At 40.2% G+C, this 26,683-nt stretch overlaps 1 protein-coding gene across 3 annotated transcripts in view; it reads right to left on the bottom strand.

The window, feature by feature from the left end:
* The window catches only part of ZNHIT6 (zinc finger HIT-type containing 6), a 95,813-nt gene that overhangs the window by 16,159 nt on the left and 52,971 nt on the right, over positions 1-26,683 (bottom strand). For 2 of the 3 annotated variants that reach the window (XR_006268096.1, XR_006268097.1), the window contains exon 9: positions 24,979-25,103. Coding sequence is in view for 1 of the 3 variants with exons in the window: in XM_043460786.1 (XP_043316721.1) it covers positions 21,001-21,041; positions 24,979-25,103 (166 nt within the window). In the remaining 2 variants the exon portion in view is untranslated. Of the gene's footprint in view, positions 1-16,104; positions 21,042-24,978; positions 25,104-26,683 lie in introns of those variants that run through there. The other variant, XM_043460786.1, reaches the window with a different exon arrangement.

Here is a 26,683-nt window from a genome sequence, read left to right as displayed (position 1 = left end):
ACTAAACTTATGTTCTGCTTGAAGAAAACAAATAATAAACAAGTTAACAAATTAATATTCAAGATACTTTAACACTGTAAGAAATGCTATGAAGAAAGTGAAACGGTCACTTAAGAGAGAGACTGGGAATAACTTCATTGACGAAGTGAGAGTTCAATGTTAAGAAGTCAAGTGAAGACATTACAAGTGAATGATACAGTGAGTGCAAAGGCCCTGAGTGAGAAATAAGTTGGCATTTTTGAGGAAGAGAAAGAAGTCAATATGTCTAGAGCTGACACAAAAAGTGGTATGAGATGTGATGGGAGAGATGGGCAGGAGCAACAGCATCTTCCCCCTTGAGAGCAGCACGAAGTCACTGGAGGGATTTAAGCACAGGAACAATGTATTCTGTCACCCTGCATACTGTGTGGTAATAGATTGTAGTGGTAGCAAGAATAGATCAGGGATCCTAGTTAGTGATTTCAGTCATTCAGGCAAGAGATGACAGCAACTTGGACTAGGATCATGGCCATGAGTATGGAGAAAAGTGGAGGGACTCAGATATATTTTGGAAGTAGAAACAGGGTATTTGGAGTAGATATAAAAGGTGAAGGAAAGGGGAGGCGGGATGAAGCATGATTCTTAAGTTTTTGGATTGAGTGGCTGGGTGAACAGCTGTGCCATTTTCCAGATGGAGAAGAGTAGAAGAGTAGTATGTGAGTGGGAGTGGGGTGGGGACATGAAACAGGAGTTCTTTTTTGTGCATGTTAAGCTTGAGATTCCTGTCAGACGTCTGAGCAGATAGCTGTATATGAAAATATGGAGGAGCTCAGGAAAATGAGCCCCAAGCCAAGGAGTGTTCCTATTTTGCAGCTTATGTTTCCTTCAAGATCCTCCTATAGTGTAGGTATGGATCGGGGTATGCATGGGGGACTGACCACTTTAAGCTACAGACTCTGTGGAAGCAGGGTCAATGGAGCTCTGGAGTTTAGGAGACTCTTTTGGGCCCATTGCTTAACTCAGCATGGGAGCTTCCAGGCTTCCAGGCCCATGTAACCCTGATGATTTTGGTAGCTGCTGTAGTTTTAAGGCAATGTGCTTTTTGAGGGATGTCAAAGTCTGAGTTCACGACTCAGTGACAAACTCAGGCGGTTCTTGTGTGGGGAAGGGTGGAGAAGTCATCATATCATTTGGTGCCCACCCCCTCCCTCCCACTAACTCAGAGCATTGTCTCTCAGAGATCCAAGGGAGTCAAGTGTCAGGAATATGACGCATCAGAGATACAAAGGCAAAGGAGATCCCAGCATGAGTTAATGACTGAAGAATGCCTTAGCCCATTACATAAGCGAAAGTGAAACCTCTGAGGAACAAATAAACAAAGGGTATCATATTGATATAAAAATACAAGAAGCTCACTCTGTGGTTGCTGACATACATCACTGTGGAAACAAACTCATGTCTGAAGTGACTATGGTTAAACTTGGAACCACATGACAGGAGCTTTAGGAAGTTCCAAAGTAATCAAGAATAACTTGAACAAAATAGCTTTCTTCCCCAAGCTTATGGCTTTGAGAGAAAGGACAAGGACTCCTCTCTGGAGAGGAGGGACCACAATGCAAGGGGACCAAGTGACTCAAGTTAAGTTATTTCATACAAAAGAAGGAAACTACTGTCACCTTGGAAAACAACTGTAAGTTGACTGCCATCACTCAGGATTCAGCTCTAAAATCCATGAGACTGTGGCAGGATTCTTTTCTTCTCAGCTATGCATACATTCAAGCTTGCTGAGACATCTTTTTCCTTTCATTTCTTAGGAAAACCAAACTGTTACTTTGATCCTATACCTTACCATGTTGCTCTGCCAACTAGGAAACTCAGAGTCAAACCAAGGCCCACCCTTAACTTATAAGTACAGAAAGGTTTAGGTAAATGTAGCTTTAAGTCCACCTTATTATTGGATTAACTTTGTTTTTAATTCTTATTTTTCTTTCATTCCCCATTTTATGTTTTTTTTTTTTTTTTTTTTTAAACAGTGTGGTTCACATACCATGTGTTTTGGAATGAAGTAGAATACAAGAAAAAAAAATAAATAAACTTTCTGCCCAAACAAGGCAGCATGAAAAACAGGTACCTGGTGGTGTTAGGATAGCTCAATGAACAGAGCAGGTTCTAATTGCTGTCTGTTAGACACCTACGTCAGTATCATTAAGTTCATTAGACAGACAGGAATCTTGTTGCAGCTATAACATGATGGCATACTAAATGTTCATGAACAAAAGAGGAGGTATTCAAGGTAAGATGGGCAGAGCCAATGAAAACAATCAGCTGTGCAATTCCAGCTCCTTTAAGGGTTGATTTCCACCCAGCCTGGGAAAGGCTTCCAGGAGGAGCTCTTCTGGCCTGCCTTGGTGGTTTTCTTATAGAAACTTGGTTGTATCCTGGGTACGCTTAGTCCCTCAGCTTCCACCTCCTGGGACAGACCAGACTGTTGTCCAGACCAGTGGGTCAGAACCCACCCTTGACCTCTGGAAAGGTTACTTTGCCTGCTGTCTGATTATTTTATTTACATGTTAGCAGTTTTACTCCTTTTTTTTGTTTTGTTTTTAGAACATTAAAAAGTAATTTTTTAAATCCCAAGAGTAAGAGAAGGACAATAAAAATTCAGATATACCAAACTATATAAAATGTAAAATCAAACTTCCTTTCTTTTCCTCTCTTCTCCCATTCCAATGCTCCTACCCATTTGTCAAATGTAGCCACCACTAACTGTAGTGCGAACACATCTGGATCTTTTCTGTACGCATTCAGACGTCTTTACATACACATACATGTGCTCATAAAGTCTGTGTATAGCTTTTTTTTCTTTAAAGAATTTTTCTCTTCACATTATTCTGTAACTTGCTTTTTGCAGTCAGTAAAATATTGTGAACTACTGTTACATACATAGCAACCACATTCTTTATAATGGCTACTGAATGACTCATGAAACTATACCAAAATATATTCAACTTATTAAGGAACATTTAGGTTGTTTCTAATATTTTGATAGGACAGATTAATGCTGCATTGAGCATTCTTATGCCTGTATTACTCTTTTTATTTCTAAGAGTAGAACTGCTGGGTCAAAGGGTATGCCTGTATTGAATTTTGATAGGCACTGCCTAACTGCCTTCCAGAAAGACTGACCACTTTATACTTCTACTAACTACGAAAGAATGCCCTTTGTTCACATTCTCATCAACAATGGATATTGCCTGCTTTTTTTCCTTTTTCGTTTTTTTTTAAATTTTGGCAGAAATGATTGGCAAGAGCATGGTACTTATTTTAATTTGTATTTACCAGACCAGTAGTAAACTTGATCACTTTTACTCTTTTACTATGGGTACAATGAAAGACAAAGTTGAAGGAGTAGTTTTAATGTATTTCTTTTAGAGACAGATGACAAACCCAAAGTGTGATATTTTAAGCTACTGATCTCTAAGAGGGCTTCCCTGGTGGCTCAGATGGTAAAGAATCAACCTGCAATGCAGGAGACCTGAGTTCAATCCCTGGGTTGGAAGATCTCCTGGAGAAGGGAATGGCAACCCACTCCAGTATTCTTGCCTGGAGAATCTCCATGGACGGAGGAGTCTGGCAGGCTACAGTCCATAGGGTCACAAAGAGTCGGACATGACTGAGCTACTAAGCACAGCTTAAGAAGATCCACATTTGAATGTTACACATTTCCGTGTTAGGAAAGTCAGTCATAATTTCACTCCCAAGGTCAAATTGCATATGATGTTTATTCTTGGCATGTGTTTACATAATGGCTTTGGCCCAGAACATTAGAAGATGTCAGAACTATATTTTGATAATTTTCCCTTGTGCCAACATTATCATGCTAGCAGTTACAAACAACAGAAACTACTCTGACCAAATTATGGATAATAAGTTTATTCTATAACAGTTGAGAGCCCACAATTGGGCTAATTAACAGGATGACTGGCCTCCAGGAACCACCTTGGTGGTCTCATAGCAGGCATGGTATGGCTGGAAGGTCTCCTCCACACAGCAGATGTTTTCAATGTCTTGATCTCTGTGCTCAAGAGTCTGCTTCTAGGGAGAAAGCATCTATTGGCTTAACTTGGGCCTCAAGGGAAGGCAGGCTCTTAATTATAATCCCAGTAGACTGAATCCAACAGGAAGAGACCCTTCTTCAAAAGAAAACTGGGGTATTGTTAGGGAGTGAAGTGGATGCTAGTCAGCCAAAACCAAAACAGAACAAACAAAACCATCCACTACACTAATCTTTCCAACTGCCATTTCTTCTCTTCCCCTTGTAAACTTTTCAGTTCCCACAGTCTTCATAGATAATCTTTCAGATAGCATAGCAAGGGGTTTATATCCAGAATGGGGACCCCATGGGGCAGAATAACAGAGACCATCTTATTCAACTTGCATTTTGTGCTATGCTTTCTCAAGTACTTTCTACTATTCCAGCCCTGGGATCAAAACACTGAAGTCAAGACTTCCCTTGTGGTCCAGTGGTTAAGAATCTGCCTTCCAATGCAGGGAATGAGAGTTCGATCCCTGGATGGGGAACCAAGATCCCACATGCTGTGGAGCTACTAAGCCTGCTCAAAACAACTAGAGAGCCCAGGTGCAGTAACTACTGAAGTGCTCCAGAGCCTGTGCTCCACAACAGAGAAGCCCAAGCATCGCAACTAGAGAAAACCTGTGCACCAGATGACCTAGTGCAGCCAAAAGCAAAAAATACACTGAAGTCTTAGAATAAGAAAATTTTTCCTGAGAGGTTATAATATTGGCTTTCTCTCACTCTGCATGTTACTTTGGTTATCCTTGAATACATAGAAATTCTGTGTATTCATTTATTTATTCATTCATTCATCCAACTACTACTTATAGAAAGCAATGTTGTGCTATACATTGTTCTAGGTGCTGAAGGAACAGCAATGAAATGGAAAGACAAGGTCTCTGTCCTAGTAACAGATGATGCTGGAAGGAGGAAGCAAGGCTGGTATTTGGACTTTGGATTTTAACTGAAAAGCAATATAAAATACTTAAAGGTTTTGGACAGGCAAGAAATACAATCAGATTGTATTTTAGATACATTATTTTAATTTGTACTTTAAGTCCATAGAGAATGGACTATGAGGCAATAAGAACAGAAGCCAAGAGACCAGTCCGAGGACCAATGTAATAGCTGGATGAGAAAAGATGTTAACTTGGACTAGTTTGGTGGCCAAAGAGAGAATGAGATGTGGACAGAATAAAGAGATATCTAGAAAGCTGAATGAATAGGATCATGTAGCTGGTTGGAGTATTAGGGAAAAGGAAAGAGAAAAAGATAGTTCTGATATTTCTGGTGTGAGCAACTGAATGAATAGTGATGACCCAGGGGAGCTGGTTAGGGGAAGTGGAGAAAAGAATGAACTAGCCATGTGTTACACTGAGTGCATGTGTGATTGTCATGTCAAGTAAGCAGTTAGGTCAGGTCTGAAGGTCAGAAGAGAGATTCAGTGGTCACTAAACCAAGGAGTTGGAAGATGATGTCCAAGGAGAGGGTGTAGATTGAATAGATGGGTCCCCCAACATTGAACTCATATCTTAAATAAAGGAACCCTGGAATAGTTTGCCTCAAGAACTGTCTATTTCCCGTGGAGCCCCACATCAGTTCTTTTCTGCTGCAGCTTTTTTCAGTCTCCAGCATCAGCTGGCCCCTGTATGTAAGGAGGTCACTAACTCAAGCAACACTGCTGGTGGACCCATCATTTGGCCCAGATCATAGAAGGATTCTCAACTAAATCTGTTCAGTTCCATCTTGTTTGGAGGGAGACATGCTGCTCATCATGCCCACATCCTCACACAGACTGTCCAGGTAAGTCTCCCACCTTTGGTTCAAGGGCTTACAGGTTTCTGGGGCCACTGGACACAGGGATGCACAGGCTATGGGTTGTTGTTGGTGGCATGGTGGGTCTACCCCTTGGGGATATTCCAGCCCTGAGCCCTTTCTACTCTATTCCTCAGTTTTCATGGCAAATCTGAGGACCTTCCTCCCCCCACACTATCCTCTCTGGTGCCACTTGCCCCTCTCCTGACTCCTTTCCTCACACCAGCACTAGGATGTCCAATCATTAAATATGGAAATATCATATATTCAGTGGATCCTTTGGGTCTTTATTTCTGTTTCCATCTGCAGTGCCCTTAGGTATCAGGGAGAGAGAAGAAGGGAAGGGAAACACACAGGAAGCATGTCAATAGGCTGAAACTCTGCTACAGTTTCAGATGACAGCTCACCTACAGACAGATGGTTTAGGAATCAGCTAAGCGCTGGATTTCTTAATACTGCCAGGAGTAACTCAGAAGGCTGGGGATACGGCTGGAAAGATCAGACACCCAAGCTTTTGAAAACCACAGTTTTGGTAAATACATGCACAATTTAAAAAATGTATTTGCAAAAATCTAGTTGCCTTCAGTCCAGTCTTCCCTATTAATCAAAGGATTTTTTCTTGAGCTCTGTGGCCCAGTCTAGGATCCCAGCTCTGACCGCTGCTGCCCATGCAGGTCTCAATGAATTTCTCTCAGAGTCTCCAGACTGCCTTGGCTGACGACTTGTTCCTCTTGGGACAGTTTTCGCCTGAGCTGAGCAGCCTGGCCCCCAGCTGTGCGGGGCCCTCTCTCCGGTAAGAGGAAGCGCTTTCAGCTTAGTCCATTAACACAAACATTCAAAAGCAAACATTCAAAAGCCACAGATCGTGTTCACATAAATAAAACAGGATTGAGAAAAGCTTCACCCCAAGAAACCAAAGGGGTGTTTTAAAAAACTGCCCCTGCCTTCCAAGTAGGCAGGCAGCAAAAGCCACAGCGATTCCAAAGCCTCGTGTGCTCCTTAGAGCTGGGTGGCTGCGGCCACAGGCCTTTGAAGAGGAAATGCCATCCCCGGGACAGGCAGAGAGCCAGCCCCCAAGACCTGAAAGTACCAGAGAGAAGCTGAAAGCAGTGAAGGGGAAGGGGGAGCACAGCTGGGAAGTGAAAAACGGGAGGAAGGTGCAGGGAAAATAAAGGGGGAGGCTCTTCCTAACTGGGCTCCCCACACCCAGGCCAAAGAGTCAGTAGACAGAGCAGTTCACTGTGCCCCTGAGACAGAGCTGGCCATGGAGGGGCCTGGGCGGCGGGCACAGCCCAGGGTGACTAAGGCCCCGCAGAAGGGTGTGTGTTCTTGCTGAGGGGTGGAGAGGGGTGGTGGTGTCTGGGCTGAGAGATGCCTTTACTTTGAAAGCTTCTGAGGAAATTAACTTTACAAGGTACCTCCCTGTCTCCCAGAGTTATTAAAAGAAAGGAGGGAGCAAAGAAGAAATGGAAAAATGGTAACACCTCAGGAAGGGCTGAATGATCCCAACTGAAGGAAATGGGAGGCAGATTAAGTGATGAATGTGTAACCTCTTCTCAGGGAGGAAGAACTCTGAGTGTGACCTTGTGTAAATGGGAAAAAACAAAACAGAAAACCCCCACGCAAAGCACAACACTCAGTGTGGCCAAGGGCAAAACGCAGACACACATACACATGCCCTTTGAATATGTAGGATGAATGACTAATTAAATAGCCTAGGAACTTCCAAGTAAAAGGTCTGCTGGTACTTCTGTCTCAGTGGGGCAGCACTGAATGCTAAAGGGATGGAGGGAGGAAGAAAGGTGCTATAAGTCATGGGGTCCAGAGAAGGTGGCAAGTCTGGGAGCCTTTGGAGTCCTAACAGTGGGGCCCATAGATGGATATCTATCCGGACATCCATTGCTCATTTGTTGATGAAGAGAAAAAAGGCACTAAATCTAATCACTCTTAAAAAAAAAAAAAAAAAAGAAGCCAACTGAAGCCATTCATTTCACAGCATAGGAAGCCAGGTGTTTTCCTATGTGTTAAAAATCTGGGATTTAAAAATGTAAACCCCTCCTGCCTGACAATAATCCTCAGAGCAGATGAGGCCACACTCGCCCAACTTTGGCAAGCCCAGTCAGCGTTTGAAAGCATGATCCTTAGAAGCTTGTGCCTGCCCAGACACGTGTACCCACAACTGCCTTACATTCAGAATTGCATTCAGGTGGACTAGCAAATCCAAGGTTGGAAAAAATATACTGGGAGAGAAACAGCCTACCTTCTGCTCCTCTTCTTGCTCTTCATTCCTAAGCCCTCAGACTTCACCCCTAAGTCTCTGCAGGTGACACTTGGAGTGAGTGGCCTTCTAGTGGCTGGGTATCTCTGTGTCCTTCCAGACAGTGCTGCATTTGCCCGGTGGTGGAGGAAACATTTCCAGCTGCTTTCTGCTGGCTCCTTCATCAAAGCTGCTTCTGAACCTCTCATATGGCTCCTCCCAACACGCAAAGCCTTTGGGTGGTTAGGAGTTTTCTTCACCAAATTGTCAGAGTCCTGATGACAGTACTTCAAAACAGAAGTTGATTCACCCAGGTACACAAGGTCATGATGGACAGCTCCAGTCTCCATGGGCCAACTTTCATTTTTCAACTCCTCTAATTATTTTGTGTGTGTATTAAAAGAATTAGAAACAATCATTGCCACTGATATTAAGTGTTTACCATGTGCCAGATGCTATATATATATTACCCTATGTAATTCTTGGCCTGAGAAGGCACCATGTTGTTTCCTGGGTTAACTGAGGCTCAGAGAAGCTATGCAGTTTGTGAGAAGATATAGGACTAGAAAATCAGAGTTAGTATTTGAACTCAGTTCTATTTAATTCACTAGTGGGTTCCTTCAATCAGTATCCTGGACTGGCTCCAGGGGCCAAAGATAGATTTATTTCTGCAACAGGGAAAAACTGGTAAGAAATCCCATGCTGAGCTAAACCTTTAACTAATATAACTCAGTGGTCTGCCTCTGGTGTTGACCAGCAGAAACATTAGATAGGCAAGGTTAGGACATCATGTTAAAAAAGTTGAGTAACTCCCTAAGTATCTCCTAATCTCTCACTGATATATGCTAACTCCATTAATATTTTCAGTCTACATCAGTCCCTTGGATACTAGTTTCTGTATGTTTATTATTTTCTACATTTACTATATTTTGAGGTACTCTGAATTACTTTTAAGTTTCAAGGGACACCCTCATACTCTGTTATTCCTAGATTTATTGGCTGATAGAAATCAAGACCAAAAGGAAAAAAATCTCAACAGGCTGAAATGATAGAATGAAACTGAGTGAGAATAAATGACAAGTCATGAACTGAGGTTCAGTTAGTCAGCTAATTGACTGCAGAATGATGGCGAACAAAGATGGACGTCGTTACTTCATGGTCAGCCGTGGATAAGGTGACCTTAGGCTGCCTGAATAGAAACAGAGAGTCTGGGACAAAGCAGGGGACAGCTCTAGTTTAGTCTACACTGTATATATATTAAGTCATGTTCTAGCCACACAGCTTTAATAGTAACAAAGACATTTGGGTATTAAATTTAAAAAAAAAATGTGAGAAAACCACATTTCATGAAGAGATCTGATGTGTGTATTGAGGGAAAACTGGAAGAGGGCAGGATTAAGTGTCTTGAAACATTTGAAGCCAGGGAGCAACTTCAGAGGGAAAAACTGGAACCAAATGGAAAGAAATTTCAAGGGGCCGATTTTGGTTCAGTATATGGGAGAATTTCTCTATCAAAACTTCCAAAACAGAATGTGCTGCCTCAAATGGTAATAAGCTTTCCATCCTCGGGATATGCAAAAAGAGGCTGGATGACCACTTATGAGAGATGCTTTGGAGGAAATTCTGAAATTGGAGGTGGGCAAGGGTAATTTCATAACCTCTAGGCACCCTTCCAGTTATAAGATTCCCCATTTAATATACCTCACCCTTCATTCACCATCTGGGCAATCCCTAAAACATCCAGTAATCTCTCAAAGCTTCAATTTTCCCTTCAGTAAAAGGATTATATAAAACATGTTAAGTCACAAGTTTAATGTGAAAATGCTAGTTATATTTTACTAGGATTCATAATTATATTTTTTAAAATAAAAAAAATTTTTCATGAATCACATAAAAATCACCGTGCTTATTTTTTTAAACCCCTGAAGCATCTTTGGAGGTCCTGGACTAGTTGATTTCTACGATCCTTTTGGTTCTAAGATCCTACAGTTCTGTGGTTTTGCAGAGACCTTAAAGGTCACGACACACAGGGGAAAGGAAGCTCCTTGGAAAAGACCAGACCACTAAAAGGAGGTGCTTGTTTGAGTTTTCTCACATTCTCTATGTCACTTACGAAATTTTGTTGTTGCAAATGAGGGGGAAGCCCTCCAGAATGACTCCAAAATGAAAGCAAAATGTTATAACCAGGATCCATCTCTTAGCTCTGCTTCTAGCTTCTCATGCTGGGTCCCCTTGTGGCAGCAAAAATAGTGACATCCCCATGAGTTAGGCTAGTGAGGAAGAGAGATGGAGTTCTAGCAGTCCTAGCAAAAATTGGAGGCTCATTCTGGTATGGATTTCCATGCCCATTCCTGAACCAATGACTGTGGCTGCGATGGAATAGGAAGGCGGGCATCAATCCCAACCCAGCCCTACAGCTGAGGATATGGGGAAGTGGCTCTCAGAGGAAATGTGGAGAACCAGACAGGACTCGGCAATGTTGCCTGGTCCAGCCTTCGGCTGCCTGACAGCAACCCATGGCTTCCACACACACAGGGCACGTTACTTCTCTAAAGGGACATCATGTGAAACTTCTTCATTACTAAAGCTAGATCCAAGTTCAATATTTCATGTCAGTGTGCAAATCTTGTCAAGTGATTCTTCTTTGTTCAGTGATCTGTGGGTAAATAAGAAGTTAAGCCACACCCTATGTATATTAGGACAGAGAAAACAGAAACATTCCAAATTGCAAAGGACATCCAGTGGCTACCAGGCCTCACACATATCACAGTCTTTTTGGGCAAAAGTGGCAAAGACTCCCTATCTTGCAGTGAAGTGGTGGTCTGGGGCTGCCTCAGTTTCACTTTCTAAGAGGATCCCCTTGTTCCCTGTTTCTGTGAGAGAGTCTTTTCATAGGACAGCACAGCTTTAAATGCCATTGCTCTCTGGTATAAATGGGAGTGCATCTGTGGTGGGGGAAGGGGTTCCAAGGACAGTTTTCAGACTGGTTCCCATCTGTGTGTTTCTGGTTATGATAGTTAATTTTATGTATCAACTTGACTGGGTCATGGGGTACCCAGATATTTGGTAAAACATTATTCTGGATGTTTCTGTAAGGATATTTTGGAATGAGATTAACATTTAAATCAGAAGAGGCAGTAAAGCAGACTACTTTCCCTAATATGGGTGGGCCTCAGCCAATCAGTTGAAGGCCTGATTAGAGCCAAGTGGCTGACCACCCCCTGGGTAAGACAGAATTCCTCTGGCCTGACCACCTTTGAACAGGGACATTCCTTCAGAGTCAAACTGAAACATTTGCTCTCCTGGGTCTTAGCTTGAGTACTTACCTTGTAGATCTTGGGACTTGCCAGACTCCATAATCACATGCGCCAGTTCCTGATAAATCTGTTTCTCTCTCTACATATATACCTATTGGTTCTGCTTCTCTGGATAACCCTGATAATACACTGGTCAATTCCATGAGTTAGTAATAAAAGTAGAGATCTAGCTGATTTATAGCTTCATTTAGAACACAGATTTGGGGTAGCTGTAAATTAATGGCTTCTACCTCTATATTGGTCTCCTTTGGGGAAATACAATGGAATGACCTGGAACTACTCTCCCTTGCTGGAGGGCTGCATACCAGCTGCATCTGTTCAAGAGGCATGGCTGTCCCTTTTGACAGGTCAGGAGGGTGCAACAAGAGCATTCTAGAAGAGGTACGGGAGATCACACTTATTCTAGGTCCTAATCTTTCTTTGGGCTTCCCAGGTGGCTAAAGAATCCCCCTGCCAATGCAGACCAGGGTTCGATTCCTGGATTGGGACGATCCCCTGGAGAAGGAAATGGCAACCAACTCCAGTATTCTTCCCTGGGAAATCCTATGGACAGAGGAGCCTGGCAGGCTCTAGTCCATGGGGTTGCAAAAGAGTCAGACATGACTGAGCGAATAAACAACAGTAATAATCTTTCTTTATTGTCCTTTTCCCTTCTTTTTTCTTTTGCTCAAACTAATTTAACTTTACAAGGAATCTGGCTTTTCCATTCAGCAAAGGATCCAGATGAATACACTCAGTTGACTTGGGTCACAGGCAGAAACTGTTTTTTGTAGCAAAGTCCTATTTTATTCCTTCTTGGTTTTAGAGGCATTAGCTCTTGTAAAATTTACAAAGGCTTCAACCTGCAACCACTACATTCCTACAACCTGAACTTTCCGTCCAAGTCCCTGAATGCTGCCGCCCAGAGAGTCACATGGGCTGAAAATCCCAGTATACATCAGACAATTTACCACAAAACAAGAACTGCCAATAACTGACTGTGTTAAAGACTGTTATTGTCCCAATACCCATCTAATTATCCTGCTTAGTAAGAAGAATCCACAATTTTTAGTTAGGCACATTGCCAATCAGGACTTCTTCCCATTCCCTTGAAAGCAGGTGTGGCTATACGGCCAAGTTCTGGATATGGGATATCAACAGAAGTGCTGTGTGCAACTTCCACAAACTGTCCATAAAGGGCCCGTTAAGATTATTTTTCCTTTTACAGACCAACCTAATCCTCACTAACACCCAGAAGTTCTTCTATCTTCATTCATCCAATTCTATAATCCAGGGGCTGCAACTTGCCATGCTTCATTTCCTGGTATTAAATTCTGACAGTTGACAAAAAATCTAACTTACACAAACTTGATTAAGGGAGGAAAAGAGAGGAATGTAATAGGTAATGTAACTGAGCACTCCACAGGGATGAAAGGGCTTGGCTTAATTTAGATTCAATCAGCTTCCTCTGAGTTGTCACTAGTCTCAGGAAGTCTCCCCTTACAGTAGCAAAACAAGCTAACCTGCTTTTAACCTGCATCTTTATAGTAGGAGAGATTCTATCTGCCTGTTCTGTAGGTCTCTTGGATTGCACCAGCTTAGGTCACCTGCTCAGTTCCAAACCAAACACAGGTTCATGGGAGTGGGATCTGTTGAGGCTGCTAAAAACCCACCCTAAAGCTAGGGTTGGTCTTAATTCCATCTGAACCAGATCACTGAGAACAGGAGCTGCTAGCTTCCCAAAGAAACTCAAGCTAATGAGTTTCTTCCGAGAAGGGGGATGCATGTTGAGTAGCAAACAACACATTTTACCATACTCTTTAATTTATATTTGGACCATCACTTGGCCTAAGCTTTACAGATTCATTACCACCCTTTGGAGAAATCTTAAACAGGACTAAAGGAGATTACAAAATATTTTAAAGTCCTTTTGAATAGACTAAGTTATAGGATTTCAAATTAAGTACTGTTTGACAGGTTAAGAAAGAACTTGCTGTCCTTCATACTCCTAAGGGGCACGGAAGTTTGGTAGGGGAAAGGAAGATTTGATTGCTTAGGAAAAAAAAAATCAAACCAAACCTCCCAACAGGTCTTGGCACTTAAGAAAGTGAGGAAAGAACACCTGGATCATGCTTTCCCTTTGACTGTCCACACACAGGTCAGCCACAAACAGTAGCTTCCTTCTTGCAGGGTCGCAATAATTCATTACCTGGAAGACTGGATGCCTGCTCTCATTTGGCTTTCCTGGCCACCTCAAGTTTTCCATTTCCAATGCTTAGAAGTTTTGTTTGTGAGGGTCCAAATGCGGCAGGAACTATTTACAGGCTTCTAAGCTGCACTTGTTGTGCAGGCCAAGGGTGTTGGCTGAACAACCGACCAACCTTTCCAGGGAGAGATCTGAAGCAGGGGATTTGAAAAAACACCTTCCAATCTGTCAGGAACATGGAAAAAGTTGCTGTCTCTTCTACATTGGCGGGGGCGCCAAAGCACATCACAGCATCTGGTTAACCAACTGCTAAAACTTCAAAACACAGAGATCAGACTCTACTGTTTTTCTTTAGGAACACAGAGCAGCAGTCAAGCATAGGACCACAGGGTTCTAGGAAAAATAAGAAGTTACTGGGCTTCAGGGACTGTCTTTGCACCACAGATTCAGAGTGTACAGACTTAAACTAGAATCAACTGTTCAAAGAGCCAGAAGAAATCATACCAAGAGGTGATATGTGACAATCTCTTCTCAAGGTAAAAATAACTGAGAACACTTAGCAGAAAACTGGGAGAAGGAAAACTTTTCTGAGATATTAAGTGAAACTGTTATTTGATGAACACTGCATTACCTACCCAAGGGGGATGGAAATTTCCCTTTTAAGAATCAAGAGGCTTTGTTTACTCTCCTTGGTTATATAGTTTAGAGCATGAACACTTGCTTTCATGAAATTAAGAATTAAGACTCACATTTCACTATTTACAAGGCCTTTGTCTCTTCATGGATTTTCTCCAACTATCCCATTTTCACTTTTGATGTCATTCTCAAGATTTCCAACAGGTCCTGAGATTATACTTCCTCCCCTATGGTTGTCCTAGCTCCCCAAGCCTGTCCTGTCCAGAGGCAATGCCCAGCAGCTCTCAGTTGGATTAACCATGTGCCAAGCACATGTTCCTGCCGCAGCTCAACATAAGGTCAACTGGACAATCATTACCAGCTGTCTTTGTGTCCTTCTGTCCTTTCCATGTGGGCTCCCTTTACCATATAGTCCTGGGCAGCCAGGTTCCCTGAGCTGGTTCTAACAGCTCTGAGCAGTGCTCAGTTCAGCGGTGCACAATCCATCACGGACAAAGAAACAGACTTGATACTAACATCTTGCACTCCACTGAAAGAAACTGGCACTAGCATCAACAGCTGGTTTCAAACTAACTGAAGTGATTGAAGTTTTTATGCCCAAACCAGCAAAATATGAGTAACATGGATGAAAGACTCAAGACAGGAACTGAAAACATTAGAAAAAACAGCCCACTGTCCATCAACGGCAAGAAAAACCTCCAAGAAAAGCGGTTTCATAAACTCTGAAGAAACTGTCCTACTTTTCCAAAAAATTCGGTAGGTAAAGTAGCCTATTAAAATAATTATCTATTTTTAAGTAGCAGTAAACTGTAATATCATTTCAAAATCATTATGAAACTTAGTATGACTTCAGGATGACTTGATGACCCAGGCAGAGCCCATCCAGGAGTCCAATTAACCTCATGGTTAAGGACATGACCTCTGAAGCCCAACTTGCCTTGGTTTAGATCGTGGGCCACCTAGTTAATTTCCATGTAACCCATCCAGTTTGGACGTTTATTTCCTTTCCTATATAAAATGGGGATGATGGTACTGTACTTTATTGACTCTAGAATCCACATTTTAACATTCTTGAAATCTCTAGGGCCTTAAAAAAGGCTGGTGGCCAGGCCATAGTCATGATGTACCTGTCATTGCTTGTGCATATGTGGAGTTGGTCGTTGTTTCTGGTGGCACAAATGGACATCAGCAATCTTTCAATATTTCATTCCACAGGCCATCATCTTAATAACAGTTGACCAAAATCCTTCTGTTAAATATCTCTGGATCAAGGAAACATCAGCATCAGAATGTGCAGAATGGGTGTCAGTGTCTGACTTTTTGTGACCCGATGGACTGAAGCCCACCAGGCTCCTCTGTCAGAATTTTCCAGGCAAGAATACTGGAATGGGTTGCCATTTCCTCCTCCAGAGGATCTTCCCAAGCCAGGGATCAAACTCATGTCTTTTGTGTCTTCTGCATTGCAGGCAGATTCTTTACCACTATGCCACCTGGGAAGCCCTCATTCCACAGACCATTGTCTTAATAACAGCTGACCAAAACCTTTCTGTTAAATACCTTCTGATTAAGAAAACACCAGCATCAGAACTTGCAGAATGGGTGTCAGTGACTTTGAAGGAAATTGCACAGACAGTGGTGGGGCAGTTCATTAAGAATTGCTGCATCATGTGGTCTGAGTCATAAAGGTCAGACTGTGAAGTTTTAGGAATGCCTTACCCAGTTAATTTCACTTGTTTAAAATATAAGCACAGAATGATATGTTTGTCTCAATATCACATTACATCAATTCTAGCTATTTTTTCCATATTTTAACATCTCAAGTCAGGATGTGTCACACAATTTGTTGAGCCTTGTATTTTTATTCTTAGTGCTATACAAAATGGTATGTCTTACAATTGACAAAGTCTGAGGTTTATTGAAATAAAACACCTAACAGAGCTTTTTGCATAGGCATTCTACATTTTCCAAAAAGCATTGTCACAGTTTAATTGGCAGCATTGTTTTCTGTTAATAAAATGGCACATCTTATCACTAATGACATTGCAGAGTCAATGAAACAGCAGTACTTACTTCACTGGATTGTGAGCAATCAGTGATTAACAGTTTTAACGTGCTTAGAATGGTGCCTATGTTCTATGCTTTTAGACATTAATATTAGCTTATCAGTCAGGGGCTTTGCTATAGATTGAGAGATATCAATCTATAACAAAACCTTAAAAATTTGTTTTCAACCTAGAGAGCTTCCCTGCTTCTCCCAACTTATCTCAATATCCAGTCTTTATTGAGGTCTTACTTTATGCCAGAAACTGCTTGATATTGTGCCATAATTATCAACCACAGATTTGGCCTTCAAGACCACTTAAACAACAGTTTTAGCAATAACTATATAGACAGGAAGAAAGATAACACCAGGTTCTGAGAGGAATTAAGAGAAGGCAAATATTGAACACCCATCATTCATCATTTAACAGTGTGACCTAAGGATAAGCTTGAACCTCTATTGCCTTGGTTTTCTCATCTGTAAAATGGATTTATTGTAAACCCCATCGATAATGCTGTCTACCATAATATGAATCAGTTCCATTTTCCACCTGAGCCCCTGTTCACAAATGCACGTGGACTCAAATCCCAACTCTTGGTTGAGGCAAGGAACATGAAAGAGAGGGTGAAGGTGAGTGAGGAGATGGCAGGCTGTCTCTGGAAGTGGGGAGGCAGAGGGTGAGTTAATCTCAGAGAAGGGTGTTGAGATGGGCACTGACAGCCTGAGAGACTCCTGGGCTCCTGCTATTTTCTTAGATGTACAAGACAGACATAGGGCTGGCTCACAATTGTCAGAACAGTGCATGGTATTTAGTAAGCTATTAATATACACTAGTTATTAACCTTATTATTAGTGTGATATTAAAAACACTTAACAACCAGTGTGGCATGAGCGTCTGCCTATCAGGAGACGCATGCAGTGTGAACATAACTATGGTTTCTACATGAAAGGCTCACAGCCATGACTGGTCAAGCTGAGTCTCAGAGAGTAGGGAGAATATGCTCATATGGAGATTATGAACAAGGAGAAAGGCACTTCCGGGGGGGAAATGCTTGGGATGTATATATGGTAGTGTTTTTGTTGTTTTACGAGACTGAAGTTAAAGGGTGGAGATGAAGGAAAGAAATGGCTGTAAAATTAGGTTGGGGCCCAGTCATGAAGAGTAAGTGGTATTGTATTCATTAAGAAAACAAAACTGGCAATAGCAGAATTGTGTAGCAGCTTATCAAAGGCTAAAGGGTGCATTTGGTTATGAAGTTCAAAATGAGTGCAGCCCACCACACTTCAATATGGAAAATGTCCACATTTTAGTTCATTTTAAAGAACACACGCACACATACTTTAGATAGCTTTCAGCTGACCAAAGTTAAAAGAAAATATTTTGTAATGAAGTACAGATCCTCAGAGGTTTAAGGGTCTATTTATACTAAAATAGTCTTCATTTTTTTGACGCATTATCCTCCAGTACAACTCTAATTTCAAAATCAGTATTTCTCATGTGTTGACAAAACTGGCAATTTCCAAATCCATCCTGGAAAGAGACTGGTGCTCCGTGCATCTATCTGATCAAACCAGCAGCAACATAATGTCAAACACAAATGGGAAGCATTAAAAAAAAAAGCCTATAATGGCAACTCAGCAGCAATGGCACAAGTAGGAACTAAAATCTCTAGTTAAAGCCAATGAAGGCCTGCAGATTAATTCTGAATTTTACTCCTTATGTGATTTCAAATCAGAAACCCCCTGCTACTCAAATTCCAATAACTGTGCAATGGACATCTGTTTGTTTCTTTTGTCTTCTCAGGAACCACCTTTCCTCTAGTGTTCCCTACACCCTTCCTTTTTCTGGTAATTTCCCCTTCCTTTGGGGGAACTCCTCATCAGCTCAGGGATAGAATGTCATCTAATCTGGTTAAAATGAAAACCCTTACCCCCAGTTTTACATAATTTGCTGCCAAGCTTTGTATGATGATGTAAGCTGAAACTGTCGAAAGCGGTCATCTACTATCCTCACCTCACTGCCTCCCACTCCAAAGTGGGCATCCCCAAAGAGAAAGTTTGCCTGGCAAAGAAAACCAATTCACGGGAAAAAAAAGAAAAACAGGGTCAAGTGTGGGAGATGGAAAGACAGATGGCTTCTTTGTTGTTTGGACCCAGTCATGCCTGGACTTCCCAGCACAGGAGTCAATAAACTGCCTTTCATGCTGACACTAGTTTGAGTTTTTGACACTTGCAGTTGAAGGATGATTGGTTAATAAAAGTATTCAATACCTACCTGAAAATAAACCTAACACATTTTAATACAGTAATTTATGACTAAATAAAAGCAGCTTAGGTTATCTTTACTTAAAATTTAATGCCTGATATGAAATCAGGTACAACACACTGCATATGCCAAACAAATTAAACAAAACATATAAAGTAAATTGTTGGCATTTTATGTTTTATGTTTAGCATTTCACTACACATAGTGAAATCTGAACCCTATCACTTGCTACAGTGAAACAAACTGGCTCAACTACACTTAGGAATACTATAGTAACTCTCTTTAATTCCTATTTATAATATGAACAGGTGCAAGTTTTGTTTACTGTAAATTTATGTCTATTAATCCCATATGTAATAATTAGCAATTATGAAAGGCCTACCTTCCCTTTGAAATCATTGTTTAAAAAATAAAGGCCAGGTGGAGCCTTTCTCCTTTAAAAATATGGTTTGTGAATGAAATGCAGGATGTTGAACTTAACATGGGTCAGGGAGTTTGTTTATTCATCAGAATTTGTCAGGAATCCAAAATGGTGAAGGCCTCTAAAAAAGAAATCGAGTTTTAATGCTACAAACTTAAAGGGCTCTCAGTGAATTATTCCAAGTTTACCCCATCCAAGCAGTTGACATAGTTATTCACTAAAACACGTTTACTGTAAATTCTGTGGGAATAAATGTGCATATTAATCAAATGATATAGTTATATTAAGGGAACTCTGCTATATTCTTTCCTAAGGAATAGTCCATAATTTAAAGTCTAACAGAATTCTAGACAATAGATACGGTAAAGATGCGTTAGATCATGTGGGGTTTTTCTGTTGTTTTTTTTTTTTTCCCCCTCCCAGGGAGGGAAAGTACAGGATAAATCCTTTGGTTTTTGTCCAGTTTTTCAACTTAAATTCTAGACGGGATGGAACTCAACACTTTTCTTGGAAATGAGACTACATCATAACAGATTTCACTGTCAGGAAATTCCTCTCCACCCTGATACTCAGATCACATGTTCTTTTTGTGTACTTTATCCCACTTTTCCCAATAACAATTCTGTGACATGTTTGATTCAATTCATTCTCTTTCTTGCCTGTCTCAAGAAGTTAAATCTCACTGTTAAGATTGTGAAATCCCATTTAATTGTCAATCCAGTAATTATTGTGAAAAACATAATTCTACACAAAGTTTTTACTATATATGAGGAGAAGATCCCTGAAGCTGCTTTAGGAAGTATATGTATTTTTCAAATGCTTAACCCTTACTGTCTATGAATCACATTTCTACCACTACTCTATATCAAAGGTCTTTGGGCCATTACTGTCTTTAGATGCTCTTCTCCAATTTCTACCCCAAATTACATATATTTGTATTCTACAAGTTTCTTCTGTGCTTATAATGTTCTCATTATCTTTTCATATTTCTAATCTTTCCAAGTCTCTTTTAATGAATACCTCTGGTTTCTTTTTGGTCTAAAACTTATCCTAACTGTAAACTAAAAATGAATTTCACTGATATTCAATTTTATCATTTGTTTTCTTAACCATTAAGTACACAGATGCAATACAGATGTAATAATCTTTTATAGTCATATTGCAATTTCATAACTATAAATTCCAATAAAACTAGGAAACTTTAATTTTAATAAGTGAGATCATAATGTATACAGAGCTGCCATAAGGTATACATTAAATCATGTATATACATAAGTACACATACACATTCCAAAAGCACTTTGAAGAGTTCCAAGTGTTTCTTCTTTAGCTATTGCTAGATGTTTCCAAACACAGAATAAAACTGCTCATCACAACACCCCGTGTGGTAATGTCAAGAGGAGAGCTGGAATGGGGTGAAAGGCACAGAATTCACAGTAAGACACAGCTCACTGTGTGAACAAGGAAAGCCAGATTTGTGAGCACTGATGGTTTAAACAACAACGTGGAGCCACTGATTTTCTGAACTGACTGTAAGAAATAGCAGTTGCTAGTACTTATACAACCTTTTACATAGGACATCAATACCAGATGCCACCCAAGTATAAAAGATCCATTCAGTTGTCTCAAGAGGTGAAGTTACATACAAATCCCAAGGACAAGAATGGGCATCTGAGAGACCAGTCCTCCTGTGGCTAGATGGTGTGCCACATGGTCGTTCCTTAGTCAGGTTCTGCTAGAGAGAAGGCCAACTTTTGGCTAACGCAGGATCCTTGGATCAAACTAACCAAGTTTTCAGCCTACAGAATAAAGCATATTAAAGTCTGAGCCTTACAAGTCAATTCAGGAAGCTAGAAAATACATTAAAACATTTTTTTTCCAAGATGGTTTAATCACTTTTCAGAGAAACAAAACTTTCCAACGAGCAAGTGAAAGTACCCCCAAATCTTCCAGCAGGGTCCTCTGCCACTACCTGGGCACGGCCACATTCTTCCTCCAAGAGAAGTGCTCAATTTTCATCACCAGTTTTCTTAGTAGATCCACTATTCACTGAAAAAATAAGTAAACATACAGCCAAGTGTGTATACTGTTTCTGTTTAGCCTGTTCTGTTTTTCCCTCTTCTCTCCTCCCTTCTGATTCATACCAACAGCTCTGCTCATGGGGACAGACAAACCATGTCATGTCCCAGGCAGCTGAGATATACAATTCTGGCCACAATAAATACAGAAATGATGTCTGAAAGTGGCAATTATATTTTGTGAGGTAACATCCTTCCTGACTCTGCGGAAGACTCAGGAATGGTCACTTCACAGTGTGGGTAGGATCTGATACTTGCACCACTGAACAGACCACTATTATCACTCAGGCTGGCCAAGTGTGGCTGGAATAAATTTTTCCAGGATTTTTTTTAAACTTAAAATTGAGGGTCAGTATATAGTGAATGAATGTGGGCTGACAGAAGACTAGCTAATCGCCATCTCCTTCTTTTCATAGGAAAGGAGACTGAGAGCAGAAATGGAGCTCCTTTAAAGGAGCTGTCTTGACTACAGCAAAACTATGCTTTACTCACTAATGGAGAGTTCTACGAGGATAGACACTGGGCCTTTCTCTCCTATATTTATTTCCCCAGTGTAGCATGTATACTGAATGAATATAACTGTAAGCTACTCCAACTTATAGATTTTTTTTTTCAATTTGCAAAATGGGAACCAGAATAACTGCCCTATTTATTTTATTGTACAGGGAAGCTAAAAGGAAATAGCACATAAACACTTTGAAAACTCTTAAGGTTAATATACAGATTATTTGCTTGAGGCTTATAGCCCTTTATCTCCATTGTGCAGGTAAGGAAAATAAAGCTCAGAGGCAGAGTGAATGCCAAGGACTCAGCTAATAAGAGGTGATGCTAGAACCATAAATTTGGATCTTGCTTTATATTCCAATTGCCAAGTTCCTTGGGTTTGCCAAGGTACCTAGATGTAACACTGTACCAGCAACCAAACTGGTGTCCATCGGGCCATTTTTACAAGGAAGGCACTGAAATAGGTTCTTCCCAAGATATGGTCCTGATCTTTATAGAAATTCATAAAGATCCAAGCAGAGTCCTTCATAGCAGAGTCCTTCAGGTCTCACTCCATGATAATACAAGTTAGTTGTTTTCTCCTCTGGCAGGATTGAAACCATCATAGACCTCATTGCACTGTAAGGTTGCCATGTGTGTTCTTGTGCCTGAACTCCATCCCCAACCCACTCCCCCCCACCCCCCTCCCACAGAAACAGAAAGGAAGAGAGAGGGGGTAAGCAGGAGTGAGGCAGGAGAAAGGAAGAAAGGATTTACTGGCCCAAGAAGAGACTGATGTGGGAACTCCCTAACAGTCTGGTGATTAAGACTCAGTGCTTTCACTGCTGAGGGCCCAGGTTCAATCCACGGTGGGGGAACTAAAGTCCCACAAGCCTCATGTCACGGTCTAAATAAATAAATAAAGGATTGATATATAAGTAACTTCTATGTTAGTGTTTTCACTAATTCAAGTAATCATTTTTGGGTTGTGTGCATGCATGCTAAGTCACTTCAGTTGTGTCTGACTCTTTTAGACCCTATGGACCATAGCCAGCTAGGCACCTCTGTCCAAGGGATTCTCCAGGCTAGAATACTGGAGTGGGCTGCCACGGCCTCCTCCAAGGGGATCTTCCCAACCTAGGGATGAAACCTGCACCTCTTAAGTCTCCAGTACTGGCAGGCAGGTTCTTTACCACTAGCGCCACCTGGGAAACCTAAAAAGGCAGAAGTATTCTGTGATTCTGAGTTATATTAGAGAAAAATATTTTGCTAATTTTTAAGTTAATGGGCTTTGTGCTGTTTGGTATTGCAGTTTGGGATGCTTTTGCTTTTGCTGCTTACTGAAGTTGCCCAGTTTTCTTCTTTTAATGGAGCTCCATTCTTTTTTTTTTCCTTAGTTTGAAATGTAGCATGCCTTTACTGTGTTATTTAAATCTACCAGCTAAGTTTGGCAAACAGGACCTATGAGACAAGAAACACCACTCTGAGCACTTCCCACTGCAATGATACAAGGTGTGGGGGCAGCACTCTACGCCTCCAATCCAGTGGGGCTACATTAACTGCTTAACCTTTTCCATTTCATAAAAAGCCAAAAGCAAACAAAACTTGTCTATTGCCCATAGACGGAGGCAGACTTTAAAAAAAATAAACTATGGCCATCTATACTCATAACAAACATTTTAACAATTATCAAATGTGAAAACAGCTGAATCCCAGGCCAGAAATACACATCCCCCAAACTAGAAGAGACACCTTTGCTATGAACTCGAGATCAAAATCCAACTTTTTTTGCCTCTGGAGAGAGAAAAAATCTCAAGGCTTTCCAAAGAAAATGCCCCATTCTTATATAACACCCTTTTTCTGCCCTCCCCTGCACTAAGGGACCACCCTGTAGAATATCCAGTGCTGTGAGAATGTACAAAGAAAAAGCCACCTTGAAGTGCTTACACAAAGAAATGCAGCTACAGGAAGACCTGGCATTGTTTTTAGAGCGCATGTATTCATGATGTGACACTGATGTGGTCAGGTCCTCTTCAGTTCTCTGCTACAGCAGCTCTGAATGATCCTCTATACTGAAAGCGCAAGTCACTTAAGGTTCATGTAAATAAGTCAAATATCGAACAACCACCAAAAAATACCAAATTTTACTTCATAAGGTTCCAAGTACACTACAAAAGTAGCCTTTTCTCTTTGCTTCGTGACAGGAAGCCTTACTTCAATGTGCATTCCTAAAGAAGGTGAAAGAGGAGCTGTGTGTGCTCTGTTTATTTACACAGACAATGTTTGCTCTGGCTAGTAACCCGTATTACTAAACAACTTTCCCTGAAACCAACATTTAGAGAGAGCTATGTGAATTATATTAAGGAAAAAGAAAGGTTTTACACAGTTTAAAAAAAAAAAAAGTGAAACTGGCCATTTAGTATTGAAATTTCTAATTTAATTTGAAAAAAATAAAAATGGATGCTCTCAAATTGTAAACAAAACAAAACATAAAGTCAAGAATTAACCTAAAGATTTAGAGAGCTAATTGATTATTAGAAACTTCATGTTTGCCAATTAAAAATTTGACTTCAAATTGTGGCACTGACAAAATTTGGCTAGTTTAAAAAATTTTTTTCTATTAACTTTCACAAAGAAAAAAAGATAACATACACACATACAGAGAAGACCTTACAACAAAGGTTATTGCCCATTAAGAGTCTATAATGCTGGTATAACAATAAAACCTGAACCATATATTTCCAATCCAAGGATTTTATGGTTCTCTGGAGTTACAATGAGACCTGGCCTGTACCTATAATTCTTAGCTTAAAATGCTATCTAGTGGTTCTGAGTTAAGGTAAGTAACTTCGTTTTCTTTTTAGAATTTTTAAATTTTATTCATCTTCTAGAATTTACATTCAGCTACATAATTAGTTTCAATAGTAACTGCAAATACGGATAAGCCACCTTATATACTTACATTTTACACATACCATTTCCAGTTTTGGTACTTCCTCCCAACTTCACTACTCACCAAAGAGGGAAAAGTATAGAATACTAAAAATGTTTTGTGATCTCTCATTTTAGGAATCTCTAAGGAGTTTTAACTAGGGAATAAATTTATCTGATCTTAGACAGACTGTTACTTAAAGATTATTACCTTAGAAAAACACAAAATACAAAAAACTCCAAAGAGGGAAAGGACATCTTTTTATAGGCAGACATTCAGTGATTCATTCATTTTAAGTTGATAAAAGCTTACAGGCTCTCAAACAGGACTGAAGCAACAGCTCAATTATATTTTTCTTTATAGCATCATCTGTAGTTACAGAGGAAATTCAGTTATGTGTGTAAATACAGTGAGAAAATACGTAAAGACAATCATGTAACTGTTTCAATTTCACCAGTTATTTAAAAGTTACCAGGAAGAAATTTACACTCACCTTGGTGAAGAACTTTCATGTCATTACTGTATTCTTTTAATACCACATGTAATGTTGGGTACTCAATGATCACTTTGCCCCTCAAATTGTCAAGGAGACTTTTGTCAGGATCCAGCTCATAATATCTTTTAGAAAAAAGGCAAAACAAAAATAAAAACACCCTTTTATTTGAAGTTACTCATAAACAAAATATGAGTCCCTGATATTAAAAAATTTTAAATGGAGACGACAATGATTCAATAGCTGTTTCCTTATAATATAGTAAGTTTACCACTGCTAAGAAAATTTGGTAAAAGAGCTATTATTATGATGTCCCAAAGTAAATCAAAAGCATATCAAATAATTTGACACTAGGAAAGCTCTAGAATAAGTTATTCATTTTCATCTTAAGGGATAAAGGCTTTTATATAATATCTATATTTGATGTGTCCTGAATTTTTCTTGGATAAAATACTGACTAGCTAAAAATTCAAATTCCTCAAATATATTTAGTTTGAGCCTTAAAAGAAAACCAAACAACTAGCCCTGATAGTTTACAGTAATATATGGCAGTAAAATAACTGGCTATAAAATACTTCTGTAAAAATTTAATTCTAAATCATATTTTCCAAAATTTATATTACCATATAATTAAATCTGGCTTTCCTTTATTTTGAAATTAAAAAAAAAAAAACAAGTTTGAGTTTATGAATGAGGTAAAAGCACAAAATATAAGAAATATGGAGTTTATCTATAAAGAGTTGGACACGACTGAGTGACTTGCATTTTTTGGGCTTTCCTGATAGCTCAGTTGGTAAAGAATCTGCCTGTGATACAGGAGAACCCGGTTCAATTCCTGGGTTGCGAAGAGCCACTGGAGAAGGGATAGGCTACCCACTCTAGTATTTCTAGTATTCTTAGGCTTCCCTCATGGCTCAGCTGGTAAAGAATCCGCCTGCAATGCGGGAGATGCGGGTTCAATTCCTGGGTTGGGAAGATCCCCTAGAGAAGGGAAAGGCTACCCACTCCAGTATTCTGGCCTGGAGAATTCCATGGATTGTATAGTCCATGGGGTCGCAGAGTCAGACATGACTGAGCAACTTTTACTTTCACTATGACATAAGCCAATAAATGTGTCACAGGAAATTAGATGTTAATATTCTTTAAAGTATGAAATTCTCAAGTCATTATTTAAAAACAATTTTTTTTCAGTTGACACTGAAATACCAGTGATCAACAGTGAGGCTGCCACTGAGATACATTTGAATCTGCTGTAATTTTAAGAGTAAAACATTCAAATTTTGGTATTTCTTAGTTAGCAACAAACTATTTGCACCACACTTTGCAGCTGACTGAGACATGCAGCACATTTACTAAGAACTCTTGGTGTAGTGATTCCTCTGTAGGCTAACTCTGTCCCATGCAATAGTTTTTCAATGAGGGAAAACAGAATTTCTTCACAAAATGCAAAGCTGAGCCCACTACAAAAACTGATTTCTTTTTAAGAAATGAGTGACAAGTGAGAAAACAAGTGTAAACCCAAAACTTTACTTATGTTTGCATGACCACAATTAAATTCTTCACTTGAGAATCAGAATATTTTTTATGTTGGAAAGAAACCTGAAATGCAAAACACTCAGTTTTCCTAAACTAGTCACCCTCATGCCCATAGGCCACAGAACGCATACATTCTTTTCCCTGTGTAATGTAATACAGACGTGTTTAT

This window comes from Cervus canadensis, chromosome 2, assembly GCF_019320065.1.
Source record: "Cervus canadensis isolate Bull #8, Minnesota chromosome 2, ASM1932006v1, whole genome shotgun sequence".
NCBI classification, from domain to species: domain Eukaryota; kingdom Metazoa; phylum Chordata; class Mammalia; order Artiodactyla; family Cervidae; genus Cervus; species Cervus canadensis.
The sequence above is the reverse complement of the archived record's forward strand: the minus strand, read 5'-3'. Positions and strand labels throughout refer to the sequence as shown.